Here is a 23,477-nt window from a genome sequence, read left to right as displayed (position 1 = left end):
AAACTGCAGACCTGGAAAGTCAGCTCACCACAGCACCGTAATGGAGTTACACACATTACATTTCTGACTTTGCAACTAGAAACATGAGGTAGCGTTTTATATAAGAGCAATAAAAGTTAAGAGTAAGTCCCTTCATCTGTTCCCTTGTATTTATTCTGGGTACCACAGCATATCAGAGGTGGAGCAGCATGTTGATTTGGCACAAGTTTTCCTCCAGATGCCCTTCCTGACACAACTTGATTTTACATGCAAAATTGGCGAGGGTGGGTTTGAACCAGAAACAAGCATACTTAGGTTTATCGATTTTGTTTTGTTTTTGGGTTTGTGCATAGTACACTGCTGTTTGCATGTTTGTGTTTTGAAATTTTAGTTCGGTGATTAATTTATATTTTGTATTTGTTATTATGGGTATATGTATATTTATATTGTATATACATATGTATATATTTTTATTTTTTTGGTTAAAGGGGTGGGTGTTTATAAGCTTTTGCTTCTGCCTACACCCTTTCAGGCACATGGGTATGCTGTTAAATTGTTTTCTTTATGAGTTTTCTTTGCTATTTTGAGTTGAATAAATTAATTCATTCACTATACCTCTTGTCCACCATGCCTGCCCTTTTATGCACACATCTAATATCAGTGTCTTATTCTGAAAAATTTAAATTTAATGTTAGCAAATTTAGTCAGTGTATAGAATAAAGTCATCCAGAAACCACAATTGGATCCTGAACACAGCATAAATTTAACACATTCCTCATCTTGATAAGACTGATCATTCCACCAGTTTTTTTTTTTTTTTTTTTTTTTTTTTTTTAGATGAACTGAAAATAATAGTTGTATGTAAAAGTTTGGGCACCCCTGATGATTTCCATGATTTCCTTTATAAATCATTGGTTGTCTGGATCAGCAATTTCAGTTAAATATATCATATAGCAGACAAACACAATGATATTTGAGAAGTGAAATGAAGCTTATAGGATTTACAGAAAGTGTGCAATAATTCTTTAAACAAAATTACGCAGGTGCTTAATTTTGGACACCCCAACAGAAAAAATACATCAATGTTTAGTCGATCCTCCTTTTGCAGAAATAAGAGCCTCTAAATGCTTCCTATAGCTTCCAGTGAAAGTCTGGATTCTGGTTGATGGTATTTTGGACCATTCTTCTTAACAAAACATCTCAGGTTTGTTGGTTTCTGAGCATGGACAGTCCGCTTAAAATTACACCACAGATTTTCAATAATAATCAGGTCTGGGGACTGAGATGGCCATTCCAGAACATTGTACTTGTTTGTCTGCATGAATGCCTTAGTAGATTTTGAGCAGTGTTTAAGGTCGTTGTCTTGTTGAAATATCCAGCCCCGGCGCAACTTCAACTTTGCTACTGATCATGAACATTGTTCTCAAGATTCTGCTGATAGTGACTGGAATCCATGTGAGCCTCAACTTTAACAAGCTTCCCAGTACCTGCACTGGCCACACAGCCACATAGCATGATGGAACCACCTCCAAATTGTACTGTAGGTAGCAAGTGTTTTTCTTGGAATGCTGTGTTATTTTTCTGTCATGCATACTACCCCTTCTTATGTCCAAATAACTCAATTTTAGTTTTATCAGTCCACAGCACCTTTTTCCAAAATTAAGCTGGCTTGTCCAGATGTGCTTGAGCATACCTCAAGCTACTCTGTTTGTGGCATGCACGCAGAAAAGGCTTCCTCTGCATTACAGCATCATACAGCATCTCTTTGTGCAAAGTGTGCTGTATAGTTGAATGATGCACAGAAACACTATCTGCAGCAAGATCATGTTTTAGGTCTTTGGAGCAGGTCTGTGAGTTGACTATGACTGTTCTCACCATCCTTCGCTTCAGCTTATCTGAGATTTTTCTTGGCCCGCCACTGCAGGCCTTAACTAATACTGTGCCTGTGGTCTTCCATTTCCTTAGTATGTTCCTCATAGTGGAAACTGACAGCTGAAATCTCTGAGAGAGCTTTTTGTATCCTTCCCCAAAGCCATGATGTTGAACAATCTTTGTTTTCAGGTTATTTGAAAGTTGTTTAGAGGCTCCCATGTTGCCACTCATTAGAAGAGATGCAAAGAGGGGAAACATTTGCAAATAGCCACCTTAAATAACCTTTGTCATGATTGGATTCACCTGTGTAAGGAAGTCAAGGGTCAACGAGCTTACCAAACCAATTTTGTGTTCCAATAATTAGTGTGAAATGTATTCAAATCAATAAAATGACAAGAGTGCCCACATTTATGCACCTGCCTAATTTTGTTTAAATAATTATTGCACACTTTCTGTAAATCCTATAAACTTCATTTCACTTCTCAAATATCAGTGTGTTCATCTGCTATATGATATATTTAACTGAAATTTCTGATCCAGACAACCAATAATTTATAAAGGAAAATCATGAAAATGATCAGGGGTGCCCAAACTTTTGCATACAACTGTATTTGGACTAATTCTACTCAAAGCCAGCAAATACACAAATCCTTCTAAAAAAAAATGTCCTTATGAGTGTGTGTGAGAGACAGAGAGCGAGAGAGAGAGAGAGAGAGAGAGAAAGAGAGAGAGAGAGAGAGAGAGAGCGAGAGAGACGTAGGCTTACCGGAGAGTGAAGTTAACCAGCTGAGCAGAGCTGACCATGAGAATGTAAAAGGTGGCTATGTCAGTCTTCATCAGTGGTTTGGAGGACGTCCGAATAACAATAGCATTTCCAAGCTTGAGTTGAGAAAGGGTTGCCTTCCCTTTAGGCATCTGCAGGAGGCGCACACTGCCAATTCTCTGCATGGGTGTGACAGAAACATCCTCCGACTGTTGCTCTGAGCTGCTCCATCTGCTTCTATCCATAAAATTACATTGACCATTGAGTTTGGGCTGAGCCTGGTAGTAGAGCTCCACAGGGTTCCCAGCAGAGGGCTCCTGCCGCTCCCTGCTCGTGCCCTGTGACCCTAGAGCAAACCAACCAGATGCAGGAACGAGCTCTGCCATGCAAATTCCCCTCTCACCTCCCAAGGCACAGGAGCTCCGCACCTCCTGGGTTTGCCAGAAACCATACACTGTGACACACGGTAGTTCATCCACACTTCCCTCTCCCCTATTCCAGTCCCGCCCCGCCACGTAGAAGAGCACCCGCACTTTGGGTTTGGAGGAAAAAACACGAGGGGTCAGCACAAAAGAATGTATTTTCCAGTTGTAGGTAAAAACACCTGGTGCTTTAAAGAGCTGCACGGATTGGACCAGATCTGAAGGTACAAGGTGTTGTGTGGAGAACGGACCGTAAGTTGCACTGACCACCGGTTGGCGACTGGCTCTTAGGATGACAAAGGACTGTGTGTTACTGTGCATGCTGGAGTTTCTCATGAAATCTTGCCCAGCCTCCTTAAGGAAAAAGTAGTCAGCATCCCGCACGTCGTAGGTGACGGGCAAGAAGACAGGGATAGGCACTGAGCTCTTACTGTCGGCCACCTCTTGACTGGTCAAATCTGTAAGGAAAAATGCAAAATTACACAAGAAGTCTACTGTACACAGTAAATTTTGCTGAGTAAAATTTACTCTGCCGGGATAACATTTGGTCCCAGTCTAAAAAGAGTAAATACACTCTGTTTTAGAGTGAAATCAGCTCTACTGTCTTGTCAAATCAAGTGTTTCTACTCCAATAAGAGTTGATTTTACACTGTGATGGAGTTGATTTAGCACTGTGATAGAGTATATTTAATTCTTTTTGGACTGGGACCAAATGTTGTCCCAGCAGAGTAAATTTTACTCAGCAAAATTTACTGTGTAGTTTCACAAAAAGAAAATCACATCCTATGTACTTAATATGGATGTTCACAAAGCATTTGATTCAATTAACCTTGACTTTGTGGAGGATCTTCTGGATGCCTCCAATCTGACTGACTGAGGTCCTGGATTGTGAAATAATCTTATGACATCAACTCCTCCTTAGAACTGAAAAGGTTGCTTGCATGGAGGCTACCAATTACTTTGAAGAAGTAGAACTAAGGCTACCCTGGGAAGAAATCTAGTTTATTTCATTCATGCTAGTTACAAAAAGTATTTGAAAGTACTGTGTTCCAAATGTAAGATTCTCTCCTTTTTTCAAAGACATACAGGATTTGTCAGAATACTGAATAGGAAGCACCTATGCAGCAATGTCATGCAAGAACAGACACCGTGGATAGTTGTGGACACAGGCGAGGGTTTGGTACTGTATACAGGAAGGCAGAGAGTCTGTAGAAAGTGTGATGCTGGACTGACAGCGGGATCCCATGTCTGAAATTGTTGCAGAAGATGTTTTGTTTTTCCAAACTTCATAAAACTTTGTTAAACTTTGTAAAAATCTTGTAACTGTTAGAATGGCCTAAGCAGTGGATCATCCATGAGTCTGATCTGCTTGAGGTTTCTTCCTCAATATCATCAGAGGGATTTTATCCTTACCACTGTGACCTGTGTGCTTGCTCTAGGGGTTGGTAAGGTTAGTCCTTACTTGTATGAAGCGCCTTGAGGCAGCTTTGTTGTGATTTGGTGCTATATAAATGTAATAAATAAAATTCATTCATTTAATTCTTTAAGGCAGTTCCCAAATGATGGAACCAGTAAGAGAGTTATCCAGATAAATAAGCAGAGGTTCAAAACACAATGATCAAACATGCCAAACAGATGAATCAGGAAAAGGCAGTCTAAACCCAGTGGCTCTGGTGACTCTGAGGCTGACGCTGGCTCACAGATCTGGCAACTTGCTTCTGACGGATTGTTTGCTGTTGTGACACTCTTCAGATATTTACACGGTTGTAATGTTTATTTCTGTTTAATACTTTCTTTTGTTTTGAAGTGTAGCTTTTGCTCCCGGTTAGCTTGCGTTAGCTAGCCCCCCGCCGTTACTTTATTACTGTTTTTAACCAGTCTAATACTTCTGTTAGTTTTTCAGTGTAACTGCTGTGAATTTTAGGTCATTAGTTTACTCCTGTGTAAATCTTAGGAGTGGCTAGCATTTTCACTAGCGGTTAGCTTGCGTTAGCTAGGTCGACCCCCCCAGTTTCTTTAATACTTCTTTTAGTTTTTCAGTGTAACTGATGTGGCTTTTAGTTCATTACATTACTCTTGTGTTAATCGTAGGAGTGGTTTACTCTTAGGAGGGTTTTTTTAACTACTGTTATTATCAGTATAATACTTTTGTTACTTTTTCAGTGTAACTTTTAGGTCATTAATCTACTGTGTGAACCTTAGGAATGGTTAGCATATTCATTTGTGGTTAGCTTGCACTTGCTTGGCTATCTTTTTTTAATTTTCTTGTGCACAGAGTACACTACTTTACACTTTACGTAAATCCTGCGTGATGCTGGAAGATAGGGTGGCTCTTTTAGAGAGCCGTGTCCGTAAGTTAGAACAGCTTCTCAGCTCAGTGGAGATAGATGTTACGGGCACTCCAGATGAGGTTATTGTTGGGCCAGCTAGCATGCCCATTAGCATCATCCTAGAAACGCTGGCTGTGGAGGACGGTTTTCAGACTGTGGTTAGGCGGAGGAAGCCACGTAGGGCTTGGTGCCCAGTTGTGGTATCCCAATCACACTTACCACTGCGAACTGTGAATCGGTTCTCCCCCTTGGATATGCCTGATGTGAGTTCTTTGAGCCCACAGGTGACTTCCACTCTTATCTCCAGGCCAAAATGCCGGGCTTTAGTGACAGGGGATTCTATCACCCACAAAGTCAGGTTACAGATGCCAGCTGATGTTAAATGTATTCCTGGGGCCAGAGCTCCCAGCAGTGCTTCCCATCTTAGGGTGCTGACACTGCAGAAGGGTAGACAGACTAAGGAACATGACACGAGATACAGTCACATAGTTATTCACGTTGGCACCAATGATGCCAGGATGAAGCACTCAGAGGTCACAAAAATGGACATAGAGAGGACTTGTGACCTTTAGCAGGCTGACATCGTTGAATAGGTGGCTGGCGCAATTTTGTAGACAGCAAGGCTTTAGTTTAATTGATAAATGGCCTTTGTTCTGAAGCTGTCATGGCTTGCTGATGCCGAATGGCCTTCACCCTACTGGGAAAGGTGCCACCATCTTGTCTGCGAACATAGATAGAGCTCGACAAGGAGGGTAACATTAGGATTTTAGAGCAGGCCACGGAGCAGGTGATTAGAGACCCTGCAAGGTTTATGACAAAGGTGGGTGTGGAATCCATTAGCTTAGTGGGGAAATCAGTGCAGAAAATCCACTATGGTGATAGTGCAGTTTATCTGCCAGTAGGGCTGCCATGACTAGTCGACTAGTCACGACTACATTGACTATTGAAACTGTCGACAACTAATTTAGTAGTCGACGAGTCGTTTATTTTATTTAAGTCTTTGTTTTTCTCTCAATTCATAGTTTTAGGCAGCGAGCTGCCCTGCTGTCATTTGGACATTCAAATTTTGAGAAAGACAGCTGATTAAAATGGTGGCCATCTTGTTCAAAGCCGTCTAAAATGCACAGTTTACTGAAGGAGCTGTCTGTGTGTGTGTGTCTGTGTGTGTGCACATGTGTGCGGGTGGAATCAACTGACTGCAGACTGCAAGGGAGGGAAGGTGTGTGGGAGGGAGACTCCGGAGGCATGAGACGTTACATTCTGCTGAGAACCATCAGTGGACGTGAGACAGCGAGCGCGGAGCAGATAGAGACAGGATTTTAACCCGAGTGAACATGTTAAAACAAAACCAAACCATGGAGCTGCTTTTACTTCTCTCTGCACTTTCTCTACTCATGCGGTTCTGCCACTACCGTCCTGTTCACACCATGTGTGCATCATATACTGACTTTATGAGATCATGAGATGAAATAAACAGTCAAATATCCTTAAAAAAATCCTTAACAAATGAGAACATATAAATGAATTGAGCAAAAATTACGCATACACGGGTTAAAAAACCCTGCTGTTGAGAAGCTGTGCAGTGATGCTCAGAGGTACAGATCACAAAAAGGACGTGAGAACTCTGAACTTTAACAGCTGTTATTTTTCAGTGGTATGTATTTGTTCAATCTTGAGCTTAATGTCGTGTTTAAGCACAAAACGTGACTGATGAGGAGAAAAAAAGGATGACTTCATCACACTAAAATGAACTGGATACAGAATAAAAATACAAGCTGTTGATTTTTGTTATTTTTCAAAGTTATTAAGCTGCAGCTATATGTTTTATTAATTTCAAAGTGAGTTACCTCTTATTTTATTCTGATTTACTTATACAAAAAATATGGGGAGCCAAATCAGCCTGCATTGTTCAGTTTATATCAAAGTTTTCTTGCACGTCTGTGTATTTTTTCCTTCTTTATAAGCGTTTGGTGTTTGTGCCACAAAGTTTTAAAACACAATAAAATGTTCACACTTTTCTTCATAGCAGTTTGGTAATTTCAGAAATGCAACAGAAACAACCACAAATCAGAAAAAGCTGGGACTATATGTAAAATGAAGATAAAAAAAAATTCCACTATTCCCAGTTTCTCCACTCACAGAAGCCACAAGTTCTTCCAGAGTTGTGTCTTGGTGGCTTCCCTCACTTGTCTCCTTCCAGCATGGACATTTAGTTTTTGAGAACTGCCTACCTGACACAGATTTACTATAAAGTACTACACTGTATTTCTGAATGATTAATGTAAATGAAGTCTAAGAAATAGTCACTGATTTGGAAATGTTCATGTTTTCATCCCCTGACGTTTCTCGGATGCTGCAGGCCTTAAATTTAGGAAATTACATATGATCCGATTAGTCGACTAGTCGCAAAAATAATCATTGACTAGTCGACTATCAAAATAGTCATTTGTGGTAGCCGTATCTGCCAGGGAGGGAAATGAGGAAATGAGAACACTGGGGTCCTTAGTCTGGGCTCATTAACATAAGATCACTATCCTCAAAATCATTGTTGATTCATGATCTAATTATGGATCATCACTTAGATATGACAGGGTTATGTGAAACCTGGCTTAAACCTACAGCTGTCCTCCCCTCACCTGTACCCCTCCCGGCATACACATTGAGTCACGTCCCTCGTGATGCAAAGCAAGGCAGGGGTGTTGCTCTTATTTATAAATCTAGGTTTAGCTTATTAGCTGTTGGGGGTCACAAATATAACTCATTTGAGCATCTGATTCTCCGCTCTGCCCACGATGCTACATATTGCCAAGGTCAGAAGAATAAAAATCAGCCATATAGACAGTCTTGCGGATAGCCTGAATTTAGTGCTAAAAACCACACTTGATAAGATTGCACCTCCTTTATTAAGGCCATGCCTTCCCAAGGCACAGACACCTTGGTTCAACAGTTATTTGCGTGACCTTAGGCAGAAGGCTAGAGGGTTGTAACGGAAATGGCGTAGTTCCAAACTAGAGGTGTTCCACCTTGCGTGGTGTGAAGCTATTTTAGATTATAAGCATGCTTTATTGGCTACAAAGCAGGCCTATTACTCTGAATTGATCAACAAAAACAAGCATAATTCAAAGTTTTTGTTTGATACGGTGGCATTTCTTATTCATGGACAGCCACCTGTTGGTCGTTCTCCTTTTTCAGCGCAGGACTTTCTGGACTATTTTGAAAAGAAAATAGAAGATATTAGGTTGAGCACATCTCAGCATACTTTGGTCCAGTCATTGTATCCGTCTACTGAGCTGGGGACTACCACTGAGGTGCTACCTAGATTCATGGAATTTGATAGTATCTCACTAGGTGTGCTGACAAAACTTGTGATGTCTACTAAAAACACAACTTGTTTATTTGATCCTATACCAACAAAATTGTTTAAGGATCTTTGGCCCATTCTTGGGCCGACTGTGCTGGAAATTGTTAATCTTTCTCTAAACTCTGGATCTGTTCCAAATTGTTTTAAATCTGCAGTGGTTAAACCACTACTCAAGAAATCTAATCTTGATCCTGGTGTATTGAAAAATTAGAGTTAATGATCTTCTGTGAGCAATGGACTCGGATACTACTACAGTATTGGTGTTGCTGGATCTCAGTGCTGCGTTTGACACCGTTGATCATCATATTCTACTTGATAGGCTAAAAAACTGTTTCGGGATTACTGGGACTGCTCTTGCGTGGTTGACGTCTTATCTGTCTGGTCGTTCCCACTGTGTTTTGTGCAATGGCACTACCTCTGATTTTAGGGGCATGAAGTTTGGGGTTCCGCAGGGATCCGTTCTGGGTCCCCTGCTTTTTTCCCTGTATATGGCACCTCTTGGGAACATTTTGCGGCATTTTGGGGTTGCTTTTCATTGCTATGCTGATGACACTCAGTTGTATATGCCGATAGCTGCTGGAAATCCTGTCCACATAAAAGCCTTACAGGACTGTCTCGCAGCAGTGAGAAGTTGGATGTCTAACAACGTTCTACTTTTGAACTCTGATAAGGCTGAAATGATGGTTCTTGGTCTAGCAAGACATCGGCATCAATTTGATCAGCTAGTGCTTAGCCTAGGTTCATGTGTGATACCTCATACTGACAAAGTGAGGAACCTTGGGGTAATTTTTGATCCTACTTTGTCCTTTGACCTCCACATTAGGGACATTACAAGGACTGCTTTCTTTCATCTAAGAAATATAGATAAGATTCGTCCCATCCTGTGTATGGCTGATGCTGAGACTCTGATTCATGCTTTTGTTTCTTCTAGATTGGACTATTGTAATGCTTTGTTTTCTGGTTTACCACAGTCCAGCATCAGGGGTCTTCAACTGGTTCAAAATGCTGCTACCAGACTTCTGACACAAAGCAGAAGGTTTGATCAAATTACGCCGGTTCGGGCATCCCTTCACTGGCTTCTGGTCTCTTTGAGATTGGATTTTAAAGTATTACAATTGGCCTATAAAATTGTTCACGGACTGGCACCCTCCTATCTGGCCGGCCTGGTTGAGTCCTGTGTGCCGGCTAGGGCTCTGTGTTCACAGGGTGCAGGACTATAGTGTGTCCCAAGGGTGAAGAAAAAGTCAGCGGGTTACAGAGCTTTTTATCACCGCGCCCCAGCTCTGTGGAATGATCTGCCTGTGCTGATACGACAGTCGGACTGTGGAGACTTTTAAAGCTAGGCTGAAGACACATTTGTGCTCTCTGTTTTATCATTAGTATTTTATATGATTGTGTCTTTTTTATTTGTTGTATTTATTTTATTTATTTATTTTTTACCTTTTTATGGTTACATTTTTTTATTGTGTTTTAATCTTATTTCATTTTATTCTGCTTTTAAATGTTTGTGAAGCGCCTTGAGGTGATTACTCGTGATTTGGCGGTATATAAATTAATAAATTATTATTATTATATATTATTATTATATAACTTCGTCACTGTATATAGACCTCCTGTCTGAATTCTTAGTTGAATTTGGTGCATTAATCTCTAACTTGTCAATGAGTGCAGATAACATTCTGATTATTGGTGACTTTAACATTCATATAAATAAGCCTTCTGATCCCCTCTGCAAATCATTTATGGAAATTGTGGATGCATTAGGATTTCAGCAATGCATTCAGGACTCGACGTACATTAGTGGAAATATCCTGGATTTGATTCTCACACATGATATTGCTGGCACGAATACTGACATCATGCCTCTTGTATCAGTAGTCTCTCACTTATTAGGTTTACAGTTTTGCTGCCGTGTTTAGTGGAACAACAACCTTATATATCACTATGGCAATGCATCAACTCCTCAACTATAACTGAACTCGAAGTTAGACTGCCTGATATCTTAGCTTCATGTTTGGAAAATGCCAAATCAGTAGATAGTCTTGTGGATAGTTTAAACTCAGTGCTCAAAACTACACTCGACATGATTGTGCCACCTTTGTTAAAACCATGCATCCAAAACACAGTCACCTTGGTTCAATGACAACTTGCGTGACCTCAAGCATAAGGCTAGAGGTCTAGAATGGAGATGGCGTAGTTCAAAATTAGAAGTATTCCACCTTGCGTATCCATTTGTATCCATTGACAACAAACCCTTTTTCTGAACCTTTAACTGGGTCACTTAGCTGGTCCATCGAGTAGATGGTTTGGACAGTCCGTCCGTCCGTCGTTGATGTAAGTTCTGCAGCGTGCTCACTTGGGTCAGGGGTTAACTCAGTGGTCTCCCCGTGTGATCCCAAAGACTTGGGTCAGCTGGCTTTACCAACAGGATGGCTGCTTGCAGTCAGGTTTGAAATCAGCTCCGTCATCAGCTGCTGGACCCCAGAGGTGGTAGGCGTTTGTTGAAAATGGTTTCTGGTAGCTTTTAAAAAGTTTGTTGGAGCCAGATTAAAAATCTTTGTGAATTTAGGAAAAAAGTTAAAACTTTAAAAGCATTGAAAAAACAAAATAGCCGACAGAAAAGGAGAGTCGCTTTTCTGTAAATTTGTTATTAATTTGAAAAGTTCAGCTCAGAAGTTCTCTTAAAAATTCAAAAGACTTGACACACCTTAAAGCGTCAGGTTAAAATGTTGTTAAAATTATCAAAAATGAACAAAGAATGAATGCCACGTGGTAGCTTTCGCTTAGCTTAGCTTAGCACTGGGGCCTTGGCCCAAGAATAAAAAATTAAGCATTTAAGAAAGGAAGAGAGAGGCAAGAGAAGAGAGGCAGAGAGGAGAGCGACAAGACTCTGTTCTAACTTTTTAAAGGGGGGCTGACATCACCAAACTCTACACATTTAGGGTGTGTAGTTCCACAGAAAACTTCATGTGGTCACAGTGCAGACAAAAATGATTAAATTATTTAAACACATTAACTATTTTGACATATTATCTGTTCTGAGACACTCGAATGGATACACATTATTAATAGTCAGACACATCCTTTGGATAAACCAGAATATTTCACCATCAACATAATGCAGGCAGAAAGATCACATTTAAGCACACATCAGTTACAGGAACACATATCAATAAAATGGAATGATTATATGCAAAGCATTTTGTTTGATTAATGAATACAAACACCATTAGAGGTTTTAGATATATGAATCAAAGAATACTGAAGCAATTCTTTTATTTTAAAATAATGTCTTTCTTCACTTAAACCTAAAGATCATAATAGCTGTTATCAAGACAAAGTTTTATGGCCCTGTGTTGTGGAAGGGATATCATCTTGCAGTCTTGAGAGGGTCTGGCTTTGGCGTGAGGTCATACAATTTGGGTTCTCCTGGCCTGGAGAAAGTCAGATTCTGACGTGAAGACATTATAATGTCATGTAATTCATAATGATCGAAAATTCACTGATAAAAAGGCAAGGGCTCCCCTTTGAAGAATTTTGAATTACAGTTTTGTTTTGCTGTGAATCCCAGTGTTGGCCCATGGGGGATGTTTCCAGGCTTATCTTAAGATCTCCAGATGACTCAGAAATTTCTCAGCTGAGAGGGAAAACACAGTCTTTTGTCTGCAGTTCCAAATTCAGGTTTTTGTTGAGGCAGCTTTAATGTATTTATTCAATTAGGGTGAAGTGAGGCCATGGCGCTACACTACTTAATTACTTATTAAGTATGAGTCATTTTAATTATTTGTGATGAATTCATTACATATTTATTTAAGGCTAAATAAGGTGTAGTCATTATAAAGTGCTTTATGTCAACTTGTCATAAACACAAAAATAGATGCATATTTTGTTAATGTCAAGTTGTCATGACAAAGACATTTCTGGTAATGTCACAAATGTTAAGCTGTCTTAATAAGGACATCCCAAACAAATTTAATGTCAAGTTGTCATGACAAAGACATTTTCTGGTAATGTCACTTTGATTAATGTCAAGTTGTCATAATAAGGACATCCCAAAAAATGCCAAGTTGTCATGACAAAAACAGAATGACACTTCATGACAGCAGTCATAAATGCTTATGACACTGACATAATATTTTGGACACATTCATGACTGTGTCATGTAACAGTTATGACAATGTCATATCACGATTATGACAGTACCTTCAAGTAAAGTGTCACCTTATATTCTTACCTTATTTAGCCTTGTATGCTAATGGAATTAGCACTTTACCAGCTATAAGCAGCTTGATCTGTTGGGTCCCTTTCATGCACAATTACTGAGAAAATAAGTGGCTCATAACTTTTAATGCCCAGACCAAAGCAACCGTTAGGGAAACCACCACGCAGTCAGTTGCACAGGCATGGTGATAAAACAGCCATTAGACGGAGTCTGACAGGGAGTCATCTGCTCTTGGGGTGCGAATGAATGGGGCCAAGTTGGCACTTACACATAATATCTATGCAATAATACGGCAAATGACTGTGGCAAATAAGGGAACAGCCCAGTGTGTTGCCATCTGTTGCAAATCTGTTGCCGTCTACACACTAACATCAGCTTGAGGCTATTTATTCTGGCTGATTCCAAATTTCAGTACCAGTCCTCTTGTAGCTATGGAGGTGACAGCAATACATCACATCACATCATATCATATCATATCATATAGCATCACATCATGCAGAGCAGCACATGAAGAAGCACAAGAATATTTGCAGAGGAATCCTGCGAATGATGGTACAAGCACCAAATTCGTCACAAATACTCTTTTGAATAAACCGACTGGCCACTTGAATTTTCAATAGGCGGCCAGGTAGGGGTCAATTGAAGAATTACACAGGGGTCAAAATTAAAAGATGCTCCAATCAAATTGAAAACTATACCACATTATTTGCATATTCATAAAGATTCCAGTAAGGTATAGTTTGGACTATCTATGACTGACTTTTATGGAGTTATGAGGTAAAAACAGCAAGAATGGTGAGAAAGGTCAATTTCAGTTTGTACAGGGGTCAAAAGTTAACGTTGCTCCAATTTTGGTAAAAAGCGCTAAAAATTATTAGTTGAGTTAACAGGGTTTTAAAAGCGAATAGTTTGGACCATGTATCATGCTTAGTTATCACGTTCCTTGGTAACATATGTCACATGTCATAGAATCCAATGGACGTTGACCATGTTTAACCTTTACTTTGGAGACCAAGCATTCAACACTGTCAAAAATTATTCCATTTATTAATCCTATTAGCTCAACCAATAATTCGTATAACTTTCTGTTTTTACTGCATAACTCCCACAGATAGACCAAACTATTTCACTCTAAAAAGTAATTCAGTGGTGTTGCATAAGTCACAATAAGAAACATCTATACTGACTTAATAAAATCTCTGAAACACATTCAGTTGATTGTTTGAGCTGGATATACCAAATGAACAGTTAACTTTATCTTAACTTTACATTTATTATTTGAGTTTATTTCATTTAAATAAATTAGCATTTGCTTAACAAATTATATTTTATGAAATATACTTAATTTGTTTTGTAAATGTCATTCAAAATATTTGGAAAGGACAAATATATTTAATATTTTTACTTAGATTTACCAAGATCATCAAGTATATTTAAATGATTCACGGCCATTTTAATTTACTCAATATTTTTAAGTATAAAATGTTTCATAAAAAAAGGAGAGTAGAACACAGTAATAGATTTTAGAGTGTACCTTTTTGGAATCTTTATGATCAGATAAGTAATGTGGTGTAGTTTTCAATTTCATTGGAGCACTTTTAAATTTTGACCCCTGTGTAATTCTTCAATTGACCCCTGCCTAGCTGCCTACTGAAATTCAAGTGGCCAATCTTTTTTTTTTTTTCAAAAGAGTAATGTCTAAGGTGTATTTGTGCAAATTTTGGTACTTGTATCACCATTTTCAGGATTGTTTCAGTTATCCGCTGCATTAATGGCTCTCCAAAAGGAGAAGAATGTGTGTTGGGTGAGCCAAGTAGTATGAGCGAAGCAGCATGCAGCAGCGTGAAGCTCGCTCATGGTACAGGGAGTCCCAAACAGGAAGTACCAAATTTTGAGTCCACAGTGAAACAGGAAATGTCAAATGTCAAACACTTCCTGGATTGATAGTCGAGATCTTGTGGAATCTCGCAGGAACTCTGTGGCAAGTTCACACTGAAAAAGAAATGTCAAATGTTGAACACTTCCTGGCATGGGTGGAGCTAGAGCAGAGACCAGGGTTGCACTGGACTCCCCTAAAATCTGATTGGACACAGATGATTGACATGTCATGGCACCATACGTCTGGTTGAAAAGAGCTGGAATTTGAAATCGGTAACCCATACTGACTGCTAGGTCTCTCCTGTACAAAAGGTGGCACTGTGTAACACCACAAGAAGTTCTAATCCACCTTAGTAGAAGAAGAAAAATGTTAGACTAAGATTTTAAACTGAAAACATCGCCAGAATCACAGACTCCAAATGACACCAAAGTTTTATCAGTGAGTAAACTACTGTATTTTGTGCCAGAAATGAGATCCAAGTTGTTAAAGGTGGGTTGCCTTATATATACGTGTTTCTCCGATGATATTAAACAAGCAGGCAGTAGTTGATTCATGAGATATAACTTGAAGATGCTCAGGCTGAAAGAAATACAGGTAATTTAATCCTCCTCTGTTCTGTATAAAAACCTGTGTAACCTCTTAATTTTGCTCTCTGAAAAAGTTATTTTTAATTAACCTCTTAATTTTGCTGTCTGTGTGACACAACAGTGACACAACTTTAGATAAATAAATCTAAAGTTATCTTCCTTAAACTCAAACTGAAATCAAATCTCTACAAATTGATATAAATTAAGTAAAAATATAAAATCCAGCTTCCTGATGAAGTGGTGCAGAAGAGGATTTTCTTAAAAAGAAGACCTGAAAGTTCAGGTACAAATTGCCAGAAAGTACATCTGAGATGCAAAACTAGATTTGTTGTTTTGGTGAAAGAAAATGTCGTATTTCTTCATAATTGATGTAAAGACATATTCAGTGACTTGGAAATGTTCATGTTTCCATCCCCTGACTTGTCTGAAGAAAACTGGCAATAAAACTGATTATTATTTATAGGTTTTATCAAGTTTTAGAGATTTTCTTTCAGTTTGAGTTTGAGGAAGATAATTTTAGAATTTTTTTATTCTTTATATTTTTTGTATTTCTTGTATTTAAAATGGGATAAATAAATTAAAATGTGTGAAATACCAAGTGTTCCAATACTTTTGGAGGGCACAGTATCCTAACCTTATGATGAGTGTAAAATGAGTGTGGTATTATTACTGTTTTGTTTAAGAATGTTTAAGTTTCACTGTTGATGCACTTGGTGTGAAATCGTAGTCATATCATATATCATATTGATATGACAATAATATTTAATAAATCAAACAATAATTTGGCCATATTTTACAGCCATCAACTAGCTGAAAACATTTTTAAAAATGCTTAAAGCAGCAGGGGGTTAAGAGGGCTGTAATTGGGGGGAGCTGGGGGGCAAGAGGCTGAAGGCTTTTAGTTATGCTAATGCTCCCCTGAAGCATTTACTCAAAAAAAAAAAAATCTGAAGGACCTAAATGACATGGTGAGATGCTGAAGAGCTTTGCTCATTCATGTCTGCGACATATACTGTACATATTAAAAAAAAAACTAAACAAAACACAAACATCTGATTAACTGTGGGTGGATTCCAGATGGATGAAATAAATCATGGTGGCATAAAATATTTATATAATATAATTTTATTAATATGTTCCCACTATTTTCTTTTATTTCTTACTGCCAGCTTGAAAGTGATCATCTGCTAACTGTTTTTGTGCTAATACTGTGAATGGCCACACATTTTCTTCAAGTGCCAAGCGAATGGTGTAGATGTTTGTATGTGTCATCTGGAATTTGGCACCTGCTACGAGAGGGATTGAATGGGCTCTCACAGGGCACACTCTGTCTTTCAGCCGCTGGTGTGCGCAAATAGTTATAGCAACAGGTGTACGAGGTATTTATGATTTTACACATTTTGCATACAATTCCTGCTTCATGTGCAATTTATGTGCAATTCGACCACATTCGTACTATGTGTGAAGGGGCCCTAACACATTCTCACTGCGTCTGTCCTGTCCTTATCAATACTGCACCACACAAGTTATCATGTGTCCACATGTAGTTTCAACAATAAACTGCAATCACAAAAACAGCTCTCCAGTCAAAAGTTCCTGTCTATCTTTAAACACACATTCAAATATGTTCCGTGCATGGAGGCACGCATTTTGAAGTGAGCCTCAGTTTGTATGAGTAGCTGAGGAGAATTTATTTTCTCTTTCTCTCTCTCTCTCTCTCTCTCTCTCTCTCTCTCTCTCTCTCTCTCTCTCTCTCTCTCTCTCTCTCTCCTCTCTCTCTCTCTCTCTTTCTCTTTTTTTTTTTTGTTGCTGGGTTTCAGCACCATGGACAGCAACCGGATGTTTTATTCATAAACCAGCCCAAACAGACAGCTACAGCTGCAGGTTGCACCTATGTCTCACTGTCTGATGGTTTCTACAATCACCCATGTAGTACCAGGCTTGGATGCCATTAGAACTGATCCACGCATCACTCATATATGAAATGTTTGCAATGGGTCACAGGCAACATGTGGGCAATGTGTCTGCATTTCTAAAATTGATGGCAATTATTTTCAACTTTTGCCAACATGTCAGAGAGTGACCTCACTCAGTTATAGTCAGGTGGCACAGGGCACCTCCCACCCGGCTACCAATGTACCTTGTGGTCGAACATGGTCACATGTAGGTTGACATGTTGCATGCTCAACCTCCTTGCAATGAGATGGATGCTGTAACTCCTTGCAATCACTTGCCGACAGTGACATGATTCACTGCAATCAACAGGTGATCACCTTTTTTCTGAGCCGCAAGGAGGTTGCCATACTATTTTTACCCTAGTTGAGTGCTGTTTGAAACAGCCTCAGTCTGCTACTGGTCAGAGAATCGGGGACACGGACCCTCACCCACCAATCCTGCAGAACAACTGTCCAGCAAATTTTCCAAATCTCTCTGCACCATCCACTTCCTTTCAACTATATCAGGTTTGCTCAGCAAATCAAGACCTTGTCAGTTGTTGTTGCAGGAGGTACAGATGGGGGAAAAAATATATAGGGCAGGTGATCTTCAGAAGCAGGTTTGGGGTCCCCAGTCTATATAAATTAGAGCATATTCAGTTAACATTGTCTGATTCTGTATTGTTTGTTCAAAAAATATTTTTTATGCTTTCTTTGTTTGTTCAATAAATGTTTATTTTTACATCAGTCTATTCTTTATAAGTCAATTTATTCTTCAACGGACCAAAGAAGCAAGCACTTTTAAAGGAGAGAGGATTCTAGTGGATCACAGAGGTATCTGGTATTCGTGTATCAATGGCAAATGGTTTATGTCGCTCACCTGTTAGGTAGGAGCAGAATTTTGCTTTGGGCTCCAGAGGGGTTTGACACTTTTTCAAAATTATAATTTTTTTCAACAACTATAAATTTTGTTAAAACAACCTGGTGTATCATTTAAATGTGTAAATATGTTCCATTATATCACAAACCATCATACAAAAAGTTCTATAGCCATAGCTAGTATATTTTTTGATTCTGAACTAATCAAAGATACAAACGACATGTAAAATTTTGGGTTTTCTACCACTTTGAGGCCTTTGTGGAAGGCAGATCACATTAGATACACCAATACTGCCACCGTTTCCAAACTCTACACCACAATTTCTCTGATAGTCACAGGACTGAAAAGCCACCGAAAGTCGTCTGAATCTTCCGAATGGTGGAAGAGCTGGGCATGTTACAACATGTCCTGTGAGACCAACACAGAGGTGCTTTTGTCTCGCGCCATTAGCGACTCCGTGGCGAATTCCTCCGCTCCTCTTTCCATGACAAAAACTCCTGTAACAGTGGAATGTACCGAAAAAGTGGTATGTCCACCTCTTCTGCCATTTCTGTAGTAGTCAGATGACGTCCCGGATCAACACAGTGTTCAGTTTGGAAATGATCTGGCTGTGTCAGCCTGTCGATCGCCGCTCAGAGCGCGGCGCACCCTCCGCCATGGTGTGCCGTCTTTAAACCGGTTGTAACACTCCTTAATCTGTGTAATCCCCATAGAATCGTCACTGAAAGCCGTCTGAATCTTCTGAATGGTTTCCACCTGTCTGTCTCTCACAGTTTCTGGAAAAATTTGATGTAGCAAAGCTCCAAATCGTTCAGACATTTTCCTCACAATAAAAGGGGGGGTGGACCACTGCTCACTCAAAGCGTGCTCACAGGCGAATGACGCAACCGACAGGCGTGAAAAAACTCACGCATGCGCGCGAAGGTTCAAGCTTGGCTGATGCAAGCGCACATGATTCAAATCCATATAGTTTTTGCAAAAAATAAAAAGGTCAGATGGTTTTCTAACAGACCTTGTACACGGTTTGGAGCCGTCATTATTTTTACCATGGCTTCCTTTCATCAGAAACTTCCTTATCTTCTTCAAAAACAATCAATATGTCACTTAAATCTTTGCTATAATCGCGCACTATGCCTTTACTGTCCGTGTCTGCCGTGTTGGTAAACAGAGCCGCTCTGCGACACATTTACTCGAATGACGTCACATCTGTCGCAGCAAAAAAGTTGGTCAACTCAGAGGTGGTAAATTCAAATTCTCAGATGTGTAATGAAACATCTTAATCCTTGTTCAGTGTAATTTTATGGTAAAAAACAAAGACAACATGTGGAATAAGCTTTTTTTATTCTTCAAGAATATGTAAAAACATCATGGCGTGGCAGGGACACTTTAATGCTCTTTCTCCAAGATAACACTAAGGTCTGATAGGGATAAAAATCAGGTTGTGACATTTCTCCTTTGATGGTTGGTGGAGGTAATAATGGCTTCATTATCCTGATAAAAATATGTATTCCTGTCAAGTTCCTTATGTGAAATACAAATTACGGTAATTTCACTCTGTAAATTACTGATCACACAGAGGACAGAATGACCTTTTTATGAAAGACGATATGAATAAAAGCTACGTAAGAATAAAAAAATACTCTGTAATCTGCTTAAGAAGCTTGATGGTGGCGGTTTGGCTCAGGGGATATGAGCCAGAGTTCACTCAGCCATAATGTACCACATTAAATGGCCATTTAGATAAAATGATAAAGATTACAGCAGCTGATCAGAAGTGGCTAATTACCCTGCTCTATGAATTAGGGACAAAAACCACAGATGTGTACTGTGAAGATTAGCACAGAATGGAAAAGTTGGTTTCCATAGTGAAAATAACAACTTCAGTAGGCCAGACAAATCACAAATTTACAGTATTTCTAAATTGATTTGATTTATGACCCACACTGATTAGTTTCCCACTTCTTCTTAAGAAGCAGTGGTCTTGGGGGCCACAAGACTGGACAAACTGCCACACCAGCTTATTTCAAGCAACATGTAATGCCAACCACACTTGCTCATAATCAGTGGTGGGCACAGTTCCGATAACCGATAATTATCGAAGATAAAGTTTTCATTATCGGATTATCTTTTCAGATAACTTTGAAAACCATTATCTGACTAATTATCTTCTGATAAATTTTTGTCCGATAACTTTTAGATCGTTAACATGGTAAAACAAAAGTGAACAGATGTGTAGTTCTACCACCGCTGGACTGATAGTATTGCACACCGGGCATTTGCCCGCTGGCCTGATGGCCTGCTGGACTGCGGATTTTTTTTTTTTAAACGAAGTAAAGCGAGCTGTGAGCTTTTCATCCGCGTTTTTTTTTTTTGTTTTGTTTTGTAGTAGCTACGACTCGTCCTCACCTCTTTAAGCACGGTGACAACAGCACACCTGCACTGAGCTTTACAAAGACATTTTTATGCTTTTTTCCTCCTTTATTTAGAATTCTGAGCTGAGCCGCTCCATATCTACACATTAAAACAGCTGATCCTCCGCGACGCGTCAACAACTAACACTATTTTCCACTCAAATGCACCTAAACTCTCTTCCTGAGGAGCGCATGATGTGAAAACGCAATAAAACTTTCTTACCTGTAAATCTGGTCATGTTTTCTGCATAAATAAATGTTATCCATTCTTTGTGCTCAAACGCCAAAGCAGGGGCAAATCCAGATGGAATGGGGGCGTGGGGCAAGGATGTCCCCCCCTCACAACACCCCTAGATTAAAGGTCCAGTTTTGAAGCCTTTTTTTACTACAACTACTAATACTACTTATAATAATAATAATTTTGACAAGTAAAATGTTTAGAGAAAATTTAAATGTTAGAAAAATGTTTGAATGTTAGAATTTAATAGTTACATTTATTAACAATGTAGGTTAGAAATTACAAGTTTTACTGTTACAGTGCTGTCAACAGTTAAATATGAGGTCAAGAAAGAGGTCATTATTTTACTTTTTATAAAACAAGTATATATTTTCATTGAAGTCAAGAAAGGGTGACTATAAAGTGAGTTTTGGCAAAACAAGTATTGTCATGTTGAGGTGGCAGAGGGTTGTTGTGGGCAGTTGGGGAAAGTAACTAAAAAGTAACTAGTAATCTAACAAAGTTACTTTTACAATTGAGTAATCAGTAAAGTAACTAAGTAATCAGTAAGGAATAATCAGTAATCAGTAATTGGATTACTTTTTCAAAGTAACTGTGGCAACACTGGATACTGGTATATAAACCCTCCTATTGGTGCATAAACTGGTAGATCGGCCCTTTAGTCATGATTAATTGTGGCCTGGACCAATGAGGTGAGGGGCAGGCCAATTACCCCTCCATCTCGGGCCTCGGTTGGGCTACACAGTGCGCCAGTGCCGGACAGAGCGATAACGAGTGATATGGATGGTGGCAAGAAGAGGAAAGGTGGTGCTGAAAGAGCCAGGGATCAGAAGAGAGTAGCCCTTCAGGCAGATGCTGCAAAATGCCTTAAAATAACAGACATGTTTGCTTCGCGTGGACGCGGAGCATCCACATCTGCTGCAGCCTCAGCAAGTGGTGGAGAAGAAGTTCAACAGGTGGATGAGGCGGGGACCACTACGGCCATGACGGTAAGTGAAGGTTAACTTCAGCTATTAATTGATGAACAGCAACCTAACTTGTTCATAAATCAGACATCTGTGTGTGAGAGAGACATTCTGATCTTCTGGTCCGAAGTAAAGTGCTGTCTAACTGGGTCACTCAGATATGAATTAAGGTTGGATATTATTTTCGTTCGTGCTAACTCTGCCAGTCATGTAACCTAGCCTAGCAATGTAACCTGTGCAAATGGTGTGCATGGCTAGCTACCATGCTGCCGCCGCCAGGTTGTTTCTTTCTTCTTTATTCTATTTGTGTGACGGTCGTGCGTCGGTCATACGAAGTATGCTGTTTTGCACAGTCTGCGGTGCGGTGGCGTGGTATAACGACGTCCCTGTCTAAAATGTATTTTCCCAAGTCCTGGCATAATTTAACATACCTAACATTTTACTTTAAACAGAGTCATTCTCTAAGTTGATTAGCAACACAAATTGGTAATAAAAGAAATCCTTGATGTTACTTGTAGCTTGTAGTGAGATAGCCTTTTTGTGTATTGCAGTTTCAAAAGTTCAACCTTTGTATCCAGTCATTGGTCCAGTCATCCAGTCATTTCTTGTTTTATATGATGAATTGTATCACACAAGTAATGATATATTATTTATAGTATAGCCTACAGTATTTCTATAACAAATGTTTTTATATAATTTCTATTTCTAAATTTAAGTAACAAGGCTGAATGAAATGGTGGCTTATTATGTCTAAAAAGTAATGTGACCTACTGTCAATAGATCGTACTTTTGATAAACCTATGAACCTATTTCGAGAGAACTTTTCATAATGCTTATTGTAGTGTTAAAATGTATGTGTCTCCTGGTGCACATTGATCGGTTAAGAGACCAAAAAAAAAAAAAAACCACACTGTCACAGCAGGCTTAATTTTTTTCCCCTTCGATAGCTGGTGGTAGCCTGGTGTTGGTTAAAAATGCCCGGCCTGAAAAATTTCCCCAGTCCAGCCCTGAGTTCTACCCTCTGCAAACAGAAGAGAGCTGCTTCTAGAAGAAACCGCTCTATCCTCTGCAGGCAAAGGCAAACTGATCATCAAAAAAAAAACATCATTTTTTTCTTTAAACCGCATACTGATAGGTGGCCAATATCACCCAAGTCATCCAGAGGCATACATTTTTAACTTATGGTTCAAATTTTAACCAAGCTTATTTCAGACAAGTTATTTAAATTAACGTCACTTCTGAAGTTTTATAAAGTGAAAATATCAGATATATGTTTTGGTTTTAAAGTAATGCGCTAATTTTTAAGGTTTTAGTGTGGGGCATGCTGTGTCCAGGTGCATTATGGGTGATAGGGTAATCTCAGTACGTTCACAACAGGAGAAATGCATTTCTGACACTCTGATCAGGACAACAGCATTAAACTCTAGTGCCTAAAATCATGTGAATATATTCTCTGAGTTTTAGACGTTACTGTGTTTACTTTTATTAAATTCCATGCATCTTAAACGTAGCAAGTGGCAACACAGATTATCTGGAATTTTGTGTTTTCAAGGTCTCTACTGCCATCTACTGGCCAGTAGTGTTCATGGCAGTATTCAAACTGAAGTTGGGTTGATATTTTCAGTCATTGTACG

General features: G+C 39.3%; 1 protein-coding gene across 1 annotated transcript in view; it reads right to left on the bottom strand.

The window, feature by feature from the left end:
- LOC117510142 (transmembrane protein 132D) overlaps window positions 1-23,477 on the bottom strand; it is a 223,538-nt gene that overhangs the window by 160,210 nt on the left and 39,851 nt on the right. Inside the window, 1 exon segment of the mRNA XM_034169755.1 lies at window positions 2,618-3,494. Coding sequence (XP_034025646.1) covers window positions 2,618-3,494 — 877 coding nt within the window.

The sequence above is a fragment of the Thalassophryne amazonica genome, chromosome 5, assembly GCF_902500255.1.
Source record: "Thalassophryne amazonica chromosome 5, fThaAma1.1, whole genome shotgun sequence".
Lineage (NCBI taxonomy): Eukaryota > Metazoa > Chordata > Actinopteri > Batrachoidiformes > Batrachoididae > Thalassophryne > Thalassophryne amazonica.
This window is presented reverse-complemented; position numbering and strand designations above follow the sequence as displayed.